The sequence below is a fragment of the Schistocerca americana genome, chromosome 2 (assembly GCF_021461395.2).
Source record: "Schistocerca americana isolate TAMUIC-IGC-003095 chromosome 2, iqSchAmer2.1, whole genome shotgun sequence".
Lineage (NCBI taxonomy): Eukaryota > Metazoa > Arthropoda > Insecta > Orthoptera > Acrididae > Schistocerca > Schistocerca americana.
The window spans coordinates 302,471,138-302,483,686 of NC_060120.1; the positions used below are offsets into that span (position 1 = coordinate 302,471,138).

General features: G+C 45.0%; 1 protein-coding gene across 1 annotated transcript in view; it reads right to left on the reverse strand.

Annotated features, from left to right (window-relative positions):
- LOC124591186 (ATP-binding cassette sub-family C member 4-like) overlaps positions 1 to 12,549 on the reverse strand; it is a 384,591-nt gene that overhangs the window by 292,203 nt on the left and 79,839 nt on the right. The window contains exon 3 of the mRNA XM_047131714.1: positions 8,787 to 8,921. Within this exon, the coding sequence (XP_046987670.1) occupies positions 8,787 to 8,921 (135 nt within the window). The remainder of the gene's footprint in view (positions 1 to 8,786; positions 8,922 to 12,549) is intronic.

Below are 12,549 nucleotides of genomic sequence, written 5' to 3' on the forward strand. Positions count from 1 at the left end.
AAACTGATCTTCCCCGAGCTCGGCTTCTACCAGATTTCCATTCGTCTGTAAAGAATTCGTGTTAGTATTTTGTAGCTGTGGCTTACTAAACTGATAGTTCGGTAATTTTCACATCTGTCAACATCTGCTTTCTTTGAGATTGGAATTATTATATTCTTCTTGAAGTCTGTATGTATATATAAAACACCTCTGTTACCCATTATCAGTCTCTGCCTCGAAAAATAATAAGAAAATTTACGGTGAACAAGAACTTTAACAAAATATTTACAATGTTAACCGGTAATGCTAACAGATGGCACTGTTTAAACAGCTGGAGCTTGTCGGCGACGTTAATTAACGTTGAAATATTTACATATTGGTATCTCTTGTTGACGTTTCTTGTTTACACTCACTCCACTGTGGGCTTCTTGTTCGTGGCTGTGTACACTGCAGCGTCTGTTCATAGGTTTACACGGAAAACAATGCTCAGAAAGAAACAGTAATCGTCAGATGAAGTTACGTCAAATCAACAGCTGAACAATGTTAGAGAACTAGAAACGATGTAGTACTGTACCAACATGACAAATGATGCTGAAGTCTGAAGGCACATTGAAAAGTGAGAAAAGAAATCTGCATCAATTAAATGAGACTAGCAGACAAGACAGTAACATTTTCAAAGGGTACTGAATGGGTAAGAATAAAGGATACCAAAGTTGCTGAGTGGAGCAGATTAAATTTATCCATAAAGAAGAGGCTTACAAAGTTCGAACGTTTCTTGTGAATCGTAGTATGGGACGCTTACAAGGTGGGATTTACAGAAGAGCTAGGAAGATCCAACGACGAGGAGCACATTTCGTCTCCGAATAGTACAGCAACGGTGAGAGCGCTACGGAGATCCTCAACGAACTCCAGCGGCAGAAGCTACAAGAGAGGCATTGCGCATCAGGGTGGGGTTAACTTGTGAAGTTCTTAAGAGAGTGCGTTCCGAGAAGAGTCGGGCAACATATTATTTTCTCCTACATACAAGTCGCGAAATGGCTACGACGAGATAATCTTAGGTAGAACTCAAGTAGAGGTTTACCGGCAGTGGTGCTTCCCATGCACCATCCACTAACCGAACGGAAAGGAAGCAGATTATAATGGTGCCATGAACACTCTCCGCCAGATACCGTAACGTTACTTGTGAAGCGTAGTAGTTGACGTAGAAAGCCATTACACGAAAGAATCCTTGAATATAAACAGAAGGATAGCGTAAGTTATAACTATAGAAAACATTCTAAAAACAACGATGAATAACCATTTAAAGTGTCCTATAAACTGTCTTTTAGGATAAAATGTGGCATTTTTTATAACGTTCATCCAACATTTCCATTAGTGTTATCTAAAACATGACTCCTCCGCTAATCCGAATAAGCAAGTCTCCCCATGACGTTACAGAACACTTATGGTGCGATAAGAAACACGATACCGTAGCTTTACTTATTTGTTCCTGTAGAATCTTCTATTAAGTTTGAAGATCGTCAATACCAACTCAGGTAACGTTAATGACTGCATAAGTAGTTTCCGAACGTACAATAAACTGTAATTTGACTTTAGATGTAGCTTCTGTCGTAAACAAACGTATCAATCAGCCACATAATAAATGAAACATTGCACTAGCGTATCAGCGTAATAAAAGTGCGTGACATGTATATATTATTGAAACGTGAGCTACAGAATTCCAAATAAAAGTACATATAACTGTTAATTATGAGTATTTACTCGTATGCAACTAGAAAATACATAATACCTAGAGAAATTTTTTTATACAGGGAAGTTGCGGCATTCAAAATTCAGTCGAAAAAAGCATAATGATGATCAATATATGAACGTATTACACCAATTTCTCTTGTGTAAAAATGAAAAATGCGGCTCGCATAAACCAAATTTTAAAAAAATGCATTGTAGCTGTATTTTTTTCAAGTAATTTAACCAACTGACACGAAACTTAACCACCATTATAATGGTTAGCATAGCATATCTGTTGCCAGAACTAACAAAGAAGTTGCAATGAAGCTGATAATTCATTATTTAAGACCTGATACAGCTAAAAATTAATTTAGATGAAGTATAAGAATCCTGGTGATATAACTAAAAATATTCTGCAAGCAGAATTTTTCCCTGTTTTACACTGGTTTCAGTATACAACGATGGTTCTAAGAGGCACACCAGTGTGAAAAATAGAAGTTACTTCATCCAGGTATCGAATTCCAACGATTCGGGTTATCTCGCAATGTGTAAAGATGAATAAAAGCCTTAATTCACCTCATAGATGACATTTACAAATTTTTACGCACCTCGTGACAATACACACACACACACACACACACACACACACACACATGTACATGACTCTTAGGAGGGGGGGGGGGAGAGAGAGAGAGAGAGAGAGAGAGCGCGTCGTATATACAATTTTGATTTTGCAGTGTGTAGCGCAAGACAGCTCAAACAACAAATGCTCATCAAGGGTTTTCCAGCGAAGCCCATTGCCGACAGAGTGCGTCTGTCTGATTCCCATTACAAACAAAAACATTCTTCAAGCGGAATTTTATATGTCCATTCGTCCAAACTAGTGTAGACGATATTTGTTTTACCGGTATGTTTTAACAAGGATAGTAAAACCTGAAGAATAAGCACTAACCTAGCAGCGACTGAGCAGCGCTGCTGCATGGCGGTAGCAATCACCGCAACCAGGGCACTGCTCAGTCGCCGCTGGAATACTGGTTAGTGTTCGTGTTTTACTGTCTACATTAATACTGTCTACAATAATATCGTAGATCGATAAAGCGAACATCGCACTAGGGTAATTTGGAATTGCTCTGTCAACTGGGCACGGAAAATTGGGCTTTAATAATCATTTTGTTTGTTACGGGAAACAAACCGACGCCTGCTGTCGATAATGGCGTCGCATGAAACGCTTGATGAACATTATTTGTTTTTCCTGACTCCAGCAACACACTGCCAATACGATATTGCTAATATCTGCCTGAAAGACCTGAGTCGAAACAAGGCCCCGGGAGTAGACAACATTCCATTAGAACTACTGACGGCCTTGGAAGAGCCAATCCTGACAAAACTCTACCATCTGGTGAGCAAGATGTATAAGATAGGCTTCAAGAAGAATATAATAATTCCAATCCCAAAGAAGGCAGGTGTTGACAGATGTGAAAATTACCGAACTATCAGTTTAATAAGTTACGGCCGGCCGAGGTGGCCGTGCGGTTAAAGGCGCTGCAGTCTGGAACCGCAAGACCGCTACGGTCGCAGGTTCGAATCCTGCCTCGGGCATGGATGTGTGTGATGTCCTTAGGTTAGTTAGGTTTAACTAGTTCTAAGGGACTAATGACCTCAGCAGTTGAGTCCCATAGTGCTCAGAGCCAATAAGTCACGGCTGCAAAATACTACCGCGAATTCTTTACAGACGAATGGAAAAACTGGTAGAAGCCGACCGTGGGGAAGATCAGTTTGGATTCCGTAGAAATATTGGAACACGTGAGGCAATACTGACCCTACGGCTTATCTTAGAAGATAGATTAAGCAAAGGCAAACCTACGTTTCTAGCATTTGTAGACTTAGAAAAAGCTTTTGACAATGTTGACTGGAATACTCTCTTTCAAACTCTGAAAGTGGCAGGGGTAAAATATAGGGAGCGAAAGGCTATTTACAATTTGTACAGAAACCAAATGGCAGTTATAAGAGTTGAGGGGCATGAAAGGGAAGCAGTGGTTGGGAAGGGAGTGAGACAGGGTTGTAGCCTCTCCCTGATGTTATTCATTCTGTACATTGAGCAAGCAGTGAAGGAAATAAAAGAAAAATTCGGAGTAGGTATTAAAATCCATGGAGAAGAAATAAAAACTTTGAGGTTCGCCGATGAAATTGTAATTCTGTCAGAGACAGCAAAGGACTTGGAAGAGCAGTCGAACGGAATGGATAGTGTCTTGAAGGTAGGATATAAGATGAACATCAACAAAAGCAAAACGAGGATAATGGAATGTAGTCGAATTAAGTCGGGTGATGTTGAGGGTATTAGATTAGGAAATGAGACACTTAAAGTAGTAAAGGAGTTTTGCTATTTGGGGAGCAAAATAACTGATGATGGTCGAAGTAGAGAGGATATAAAATGTAGACTGGCAATGGCAAAGAAAGCGTTTCTGAAGAAGAGAAATTTGCATCGAGCATAGATTTAAGTGTCAGGAAGTCATTGCTGAAAGTATTTGTATGGAGTGTAGCCATGTATGGAAGTGAAACATGGACGATAAATAGTTTAGACAAGAAGAGAATAGAAGCTTTCGAAATGTGGTGCTACAGAAGAATGCTGAAGATTAGATGGGTAGATCACATAACTATGAGGAGGTATTGAATAGAATTGAGGAGAAGAGGAGTTTGTGGCACAACTTGACTGGTAGAAGGGATCGGTTGGTAGGACATGTTCTGAGGCATCAAGGGAACACCAATTTAGTATTGGAGAGCAGCGTGGAGGGTAAAAATCGTAGAGGGAGACCAAGAGATGAATACACCAAGCAGATTCAGAAGGATGTAGGTTGCAGTAGGTACGGGGAGATGAAGAAGCTTGCGCAGGATAGAGTAGCATGGAGAGCTGCATCAAACCAGTCTCAGGACTGAAGACCAGAACAACAACAACAATATCTGCCTAAACACCAGAGAAAATTCGACGTACAGCTCTTAGGGGGGACACACTACGTTAAGTATATACAGGGTGACAGTTATTGAACTACATGAAGTAAAATCGTCATAACTTCTGAATGGTTTGCGTTAGGATATTCAAACTGCGCGGTTGGCCGCGGGGCGTGTTGGGAATTATTATGCGCATGTGCATGCGCCTTGTTGTTTTTGTCAGCCATTTGAACACAACGGGTTCGTCATTAAGCAAAATTGGCGCATTTGGGGGACTGAGAAGCCGCATTTCGCGATCGAGAAGTCTCTCCACCCTCAACGGATGACTGTGTGGTGTGCAAAGTCCAGTCACAGAATAATCGATGCGATATTCCTTGATGACACGGTGACTACCGAACGGTACTTCAAGGTTTTGGAAGGTGATCTCAACCCCGTTATCCCGCATTCGGCAAGATGTGGTTCGTGCAAGACGGAGGTCGACCCCATCGAAGCAGAAAAGTGTTGGATGACCTGGAGGAGCACTTTGGGCCGCATTCTGGCTCTGGGGTAGCCAGAGGCCATTGGCATGGGCCTCGATTGGCCGCCATATTCTTCGGATCTGAACACAATGCGTCTCCTTTTTGTGCGGCTGTATTAAAGAGAAGTTCTATAGCAGTAACCCAAAAACCATTGCTGAGCTGAAAACAGCCGCCGGCCTGAGTGGCCGAGTGATTCTAGGCGCTTCTGTCTGGAACCGCGCGACCGCTACGGTCGCAGGTTCGAATCCTGACTCGGGCATGGATGTGTGTGTTGTCCTTAGGTTAGTTAGGTTTCAGTAGTTCTAAGTTCTAGGGGACTGATGACCTCAGATGTTAAGTCCCATAGTCCTCAGCGCCATCTGAACCATTTGAAAACAACCATTCCCACTCCCCAGCGGGTCCTGCAGAATTTCGCTATCAGTCGGAGCCACATAATCGCCAATGATGGCGGGTTTATCGAACACGTCATAACGTAAATTTAAATATCTGTAGTGACGTTTACATGTTGAATAAAGTGTGTGCACGCCGTAGTTTGAAACTAATTTACGTTTTTTTCATATAATTCAATAGTTGTCATCGACTGCCTGAAAAAAAATACTGAGCACCCAGAAGGCAACGACGAAATGAAATTTCACGAATTCAGAAAGTGTGTGATGTTTTTTCAGTAATTACAAAATCGAGTCAAAGTTAAAAACAACTTGTCAGTATGAGCCCACTTATCAGTATGACGTTGCACCCACTCTGGCCAAGAGGCAAGCACTGATTCAGTTGGGAATTGTGTCATAAAGCCACTGTGTTTTTTCCTGAGGCAAGCTGGGCCACAACTGTTGTAACCGGTCCTTGATATCCTCGACAGTGGCACTGAGACGGAATCGACGTCCGATCTTAGCCACACATGTTACGACGGTGACAGATCTGGTGACTTTGTTGGCCACGGGAGTATCTCAGTATAACACAGACAGTTCATAGAGACAACTGCTGTGCGTGAGCGAGCATTGCCTTGTTGAAAAATGGCACCATGATACTGCCGCATGAGTTGTAACACACGAGGACACAAAAAGTCCGTAACATACCATCGTGCGTCAAAGTTACCTCCATCAGCACCAGCCATGACCTGAAGTCAACCCCATGCTCCCCCACACCATGACGCCACCAGTAACACCACTGCACTGCCCCTCTCCCAAACAACGGATGAATGAGACCGTCCTGCATATCGCCACTGTACTCAAAGACGGTGGTCACCAGGCGAAGTGCAGAACTGAAATTCACCGCTGAACACAATGCTACGTTATTCATCAGCACTCCTTGCTTGCTGGTCACGGCAGCACTCTGAACACAACCGTCTGTGTTGTGACATTAACGGCAGCCCAGGCGTGAGATGATAATTCCTTACACGGCTGCTGCTAGTCTTTGAACAAAGATATGGGATGACGCGAATTGCACGTCGATAACCTATTCTCGGATGACAGGCGCACAATGTAGGAGCTAAGACGTGCTTGGTACAGAATACTCCGATCCTCCGTTGTGGGGGTCAGACATGGTCGACCGGGACTTTGACGACGCGTGGCCTCACGTTTCCATGCAGTTCAATAACGGTCCACTGTCACATCCGAACACCCCACAAATCTGTATATTCGACCACCCGGCCAAATAAAGACCAACAACAAGGCCCCTTTCAAACTGTCTCAGGTGCGGATAGAGCTGTCTCAGAGAAGTACGAGGCGTCTCCGTCTCCTTTACAGTGTTCGCTCAACAACTAGCGCTGTCCGCCTCGGTAGCTGTGCAGTCAGAGCGGTGGATTCCTAACTGATGGGTCCCGGGCTCGATTCCCGGCCGGGTCAGAGACTTTCTGCACTCGGAGACTAGGCGTTGTGCTGTCCTGATGCTCGTATCGTCATAACTGACATTCCACTCTTGAAATGGTTATATGGACACGACCCTGATGCCAGTTAAGACAAAAAATCTAACGCTGCTCACGCTGCTTATATACACTACTGGCCATTAAAATTGCTACATCACGAAGATGACGTGCTACAGACGCGAAATTTAACCGACAGGAAGAAGATGCTGTGATATGCAAATGATTAGCTTTTCAGAGCATTAACACAAGGTTGGCGCCGGTGGAGACACCTACAATGTGCTGATATGAGGAAAGTTTCCAACCGATTTCTCATACACAAACAGCAATTGACCGGAGTTGTCAGGTGAAACGTTGTTGTGATGCCTCGTGTAAGGAGGAGAAATGCGTATCATCACGTTTCCGACTTTAATAGAGGTCGGATTGTAGCCTATTGCGGTTTATCGAATCGCAACATTGCTGCTCGCGTTGGTCGAGATCCGATGACTGTTAGCAGAATATGGAATCGGTGGGTTCAGGAGGCTAATACGGAACGCCGTGCTGGATCTCAACGGCCTCGTATCACTAACAGTCGAGATGACAGGCATCTTATCCGCATGGCTGTAACGGAACGTGCAACCACGTCTCGATCCCTGAGTCAACAGATGGGGACGTTTGCAAGACAACAACCATCTGCACGAACAGTTCGACGACGTTTGCAGCTGCATGGACTATCAGCTCCGAGACCATAGCTGCGGTTACCCTTGACACTGTATCACAGACAGGAGCGCCTGCGACGGTGTACTCAACGACGAACCTGGGGGCGCGCATGGTAAGACGTCATTTTTTTGGATGAATCCAGGTTCTGTTTACAGCATCATGTTTGACGACATCGCGGTGAACGCACATTGGAAGCGTGTATTCGTCATCGCCATACTGGCGTATCACCCGGCGTGATGGTATGGGGTGCCATTGGTTACACGTCTCGGTCACCTCTTGTTCGCATTGATGGCACTTTGAACAGTGGACGTTACGTTTCAGATGTGTTACGACCCGTGGCTCTACCCTTCAGTCGATCCTTGCGAAACCCTACATTTCACATTTCAGCAGGAGAATGCACGACCGCATGTTGCAGGTCCTGTACGGGCCTTTCTGGATACAGAAAATGTTCGACTGCTGCCCTGGCCAGCACATTCTCCAGATCTCTCACCAACTGAAAACGTCTGGTCAATGGTGGCTGAGCAACTGGCTCGTCACAATACGCCAGTCACTACTCTCGATGAACTGTGGTATCGTGTTGAGGCTACATGGGCAGCTGTACCTGTACACGCCATCCAAGCTCTGTTTGACTCAATGCCCAGGCGTACCAGGGCCGTTATTACGGCCAGAGGTGGTTGTTCTGGGTACTGATTTCTCAAGGTCTATGCACCCAAATTGCGTGAAAATGTAATCACATATCAGTTCTAGTATAATATATTTGTCCAATGAATACCCGTTTCTGCGTGTAGCAGTTTTAATGGCCAGTAGTGTACCTGACCAGACCTGGCTACAAGACTGAACATGAACAACACAAACTCATACTGGTGGCCTTCCGACCTCACACACACAATTACAATCTAACGATTTAATACCCACCGATGGCGTGTTTTCTAAAAATATGCGAAGTTTCATTGAAATCAAACCATGTCTTCTGGGTGCTTCACTTTCTTTATCAGTTAGTGTATAAAGTACAGCTCATATTTCTAAAAGTGTCAATGCTCTTTGCCGACTATACTTACCTCAATACAACGAACTCCGCAAAAGACAGGAATGCACAGAAAGTGACAGACTTCCAGAAGGTAACCACCAGAGCCTTCATGAGGCTCGGCTTACGGTCACGAGTCTTGGACTTCTCCAGTTGTTTCTCCCAGTTTCTGCAATCAGAAACAAAGTTTGCTTAGACATCGTTCTCGTCGTCAAAAGTAAACATGGTTTGGCTGATAAATTCTGGTTGCTCGACTGTCTGCTATTGCCTCTCACGTAGGCTGCTCAGAAACAACAAGCTTATTTCTAGAATGAATCTTTCACTCTGTAGCAGAGTATGCACTTTTCTCAAACTTTCTGACAAATTACAACTGAGCGGTGGACCTGCATTCTATCCTGAAGTCTCGTATTTCTCTGGAGACATTCCTGCCTATTGAATTATACGGCCTATCTCGCAACCCATCCTCAGAGCGTTCATTTTAATAGTAGCCCTCATCTAATAGCTCTCCTGGAAGAAAGGAATGTTGGTTCCTTAAGTTGTGCAAGTTAGTTTCTGTGAACTCTACTCCAGTTTTGACATAGAGTAAGTTGAGTATGTACTACAGAAACGATCTCGAAAAGTATGATCAGTTTGCGAAATGCATGCTGGCCCGGCAGACAGTTTTAATTTGGCAGTAAGTTTCAAGCAGGCAAAATAGCCACATAAAAATTATCAATATCTTTCTTTCTCTCTTTCTTTTTCTTCGTTTAACACGAAATGAGAACACTTAGCAACTGAAATAAGACGTTCATAATTCATACTCAATAATTACTATTATTGTGTAACTTGTTACAGCAAAGTTGTTTCTCGTGATCTATATTTTGGTTATGTTATGTCACATCAGGAAATGTTACAGTTTGTAACTTACAAGTATTTATATTTTCTACGTCAGTAAGTCATGGTTAAATGAGTTTTCTTTGTAAACCTAACGTTTTGTCCCCTTCTACATGGGCTGGATAAACATGTGGAAACACCGCGAGAAATGCATCTTTCAACATACAGTAAATGCAAATGCTAGCCAAGGCTGCGAGTTGCGCTGTTGTATTCAACCACGAACGGCATCTGTGCAATGTCCTCAATACGTCGCAAGTGTCGATCATGGTCAGAACTGTGTTCTGCGTAGTCGCGAGTGTATTGTGTCGAAGCTAAGTGAATTCGAACGTGGGAAAATTGTTGGTGGTCTTATGGTGGGTGCACCCGTAACCAAGGGAGCACAAGTTTTTGATGATTCAAGAGGTACCTTATCGAAGGCAAACCTCAAAGTTTTTATTTCTTGAGGTTTGAGGTTTGCCGATGACATTGTAATTCTGTCAGAGACAGCAAAGGACTTAGAAGAGCCATTGAACGGAATGGATAGTGTCTTGAAAGGAGGATATACGATGAACATCAACAAAAGCAAAACGAGGATAATGGAACGTAGTCGAATTAAGTCGGGTGATCCTGAGGGAATCAGATTAGGAAATGAGACACTTAAAGTAGTAAAGGAGTTTTGTTATTTAGGGAGCAAAATACACTCCTGGAAATTGAAATAAGAACACCGTGAATTCATTGTCCCAGGAAGGGGAAACATTATTGACACATTCCTGGGGTCAGATACATCACATGATCACACTGACAGAACCACAGGCACATAGACACAGGCAACAGAGCATGCACAATGTCGGCACTAGTACAGTGTATATCCACCTTTCGCAGCAATGCAGGCTGCTATTCTCCCATGGAGACGATCGTAGAGATGCTGGATGTAGTCCTGTGGAACGGCTTGCCATGCCATTTCCACCTGGCGCCTCAGTTGGACCAGCGTTCGTGCTGGACGTGCAGACCGCGTGAGACGACGCTTCATCCAGTCCCAAACATGCTCAATGGGGGACAGATCCGGAGATCTTGCTGGCCAGGGTAGTTGACTTACACCTTCTAGAGCACGTTGGGTGCCACGGGATGCATGCGGACGTGCATTGTCCTGTTGGAACAGCAAGTTCCCTTGCCGGTCTAGGAATGGTAGAACGATGGGTTCGATGACGGTTTGGATGTACCGTGCACTATTCAGTGTCCCCTCGACTATCACCAGTGGTGTACGGCCAGTGTAGGAGATCGCTCCCCACACCATGATGCCGGGTGTTGGCCCTGTGTGCCTCGGTCGTATGCAGTCCTGATTGTGGCGCTCACCTGCACGGCGCCAAACACGCATACGACCATCATTGGCACCAAGGCAGAAGCGACTCTCATCGCTGAAGACGACACGTCTCCATTCGTCCCTCCATTCACGCCTGTCGCGACACCACTGGAGGCGGGCTGCACGATGTTGGGGCGTGAGCGGAAGACGGCCTAACGGTGTGCGGGACCGTAGCCCAGCTTCATGGAGACGGTTGCGAATGGTCCTCGCCGATACCCCAGGAGCAACAGTGTCCCTAATTTGCTGGGAAGTGGCGGTGCGGTCCCCTACGGCACTGCGTAGGATCCTACGGTCTTGGCGTGCATCCGTGCGTCACTGCGGTCCGGTCCCAGGTCGACGGGCACGTGCACCTTCCGCCGACCACTGGCGACAACATCGATGTACTGTGGAGACCTCACGCCCCACGTGTTGAGCAATTCGGCGGTACGTCCACCCGGCCTCCCGCATGCCCACTATACGCCCTCGCTCAAAGTCCGTCAACTGCACATGCGGTTCACGTCAACGCTGTCGTGGCATGCTACCAGTGTTAAAGACTGCGATGGAGCTCCGTATGCCACGGCAAACTGGCTGACACTGACGGCGGCGGTGCACAAATGCTGCGCAGCTAGCGCCATTCGACGGCCAACACCGCGGTTCCTGGTGTGTCCACTGTGCCGTGCGTGTGATCATTGCTTGTACAGCCCTCTCGCAGTGTCCGGAGCAAGTATGGTGGGTCTGACACACCGGTGTCAATGTGTTCTTTTTTCCATTTCCAGGAGTGTAACTGATGATGGTCGAAGTAGAGAGGATATAAAATGTAGACTGGCACTGGCAAGGAAAGCGTTTCTGAAGAAGAGAAATTTGTTAACATCGAGTATAGATTTAAGTGTCAGGAAGTTGTTTCCGAAAGTATTTGTATGGAGTGTAGCCATGTATGGAAGTGAAACATGGACGATAAATAGTTTAGACAAGAAGAGAATAGAAGCTTTAGAAATGTGGTGCTACGGAGGAATACTGAAGATTTGACGGGTAGATCACATAACTAATGAGTACGTACTGAACAAAATTGAGGAGAAGAGGAATTTGTGGCACAACTCGACTAGAAAAAGGGACCGGTTGGTAGGACATGTTCTGAGGCATCAAGGGAACACCAATTTAGTATTGGAGGTCAGCGTGGAGGGTAAAAATCATAGAAGGAGACCAAGAGATGAATACACTATGCAAATTCAGAAGGATGTAGGTTGCAGTACGTACTGGGAGATGAAGCAGCTTGCACAGGATAGAGCAGCATGGAGAGCTGCATCAAACCAGTCTCAGGGCTGAAGACCACAACAACAAACAACTTATCGAAGGTTTATTCAGCATACTGGGAAAGCGGAAAAACTTCATCCTCTAAGCCACAACACGGACGGAAATGAGTGCTAAGCGATCGTCACCGATAGTCATTGAAGATTGTGACGAAAAACAAGTGGACGTCAGCTGCAAAAGTCACTGCAGAATTGAATCTTGCACTCTCCAACCCTGCCAGCACCAAAACAAGAAGTGAATACCATAGGCAGGGAATTGCACTCATCAGTAGTGCAAATGCCCATACCAGAAAAGCGAA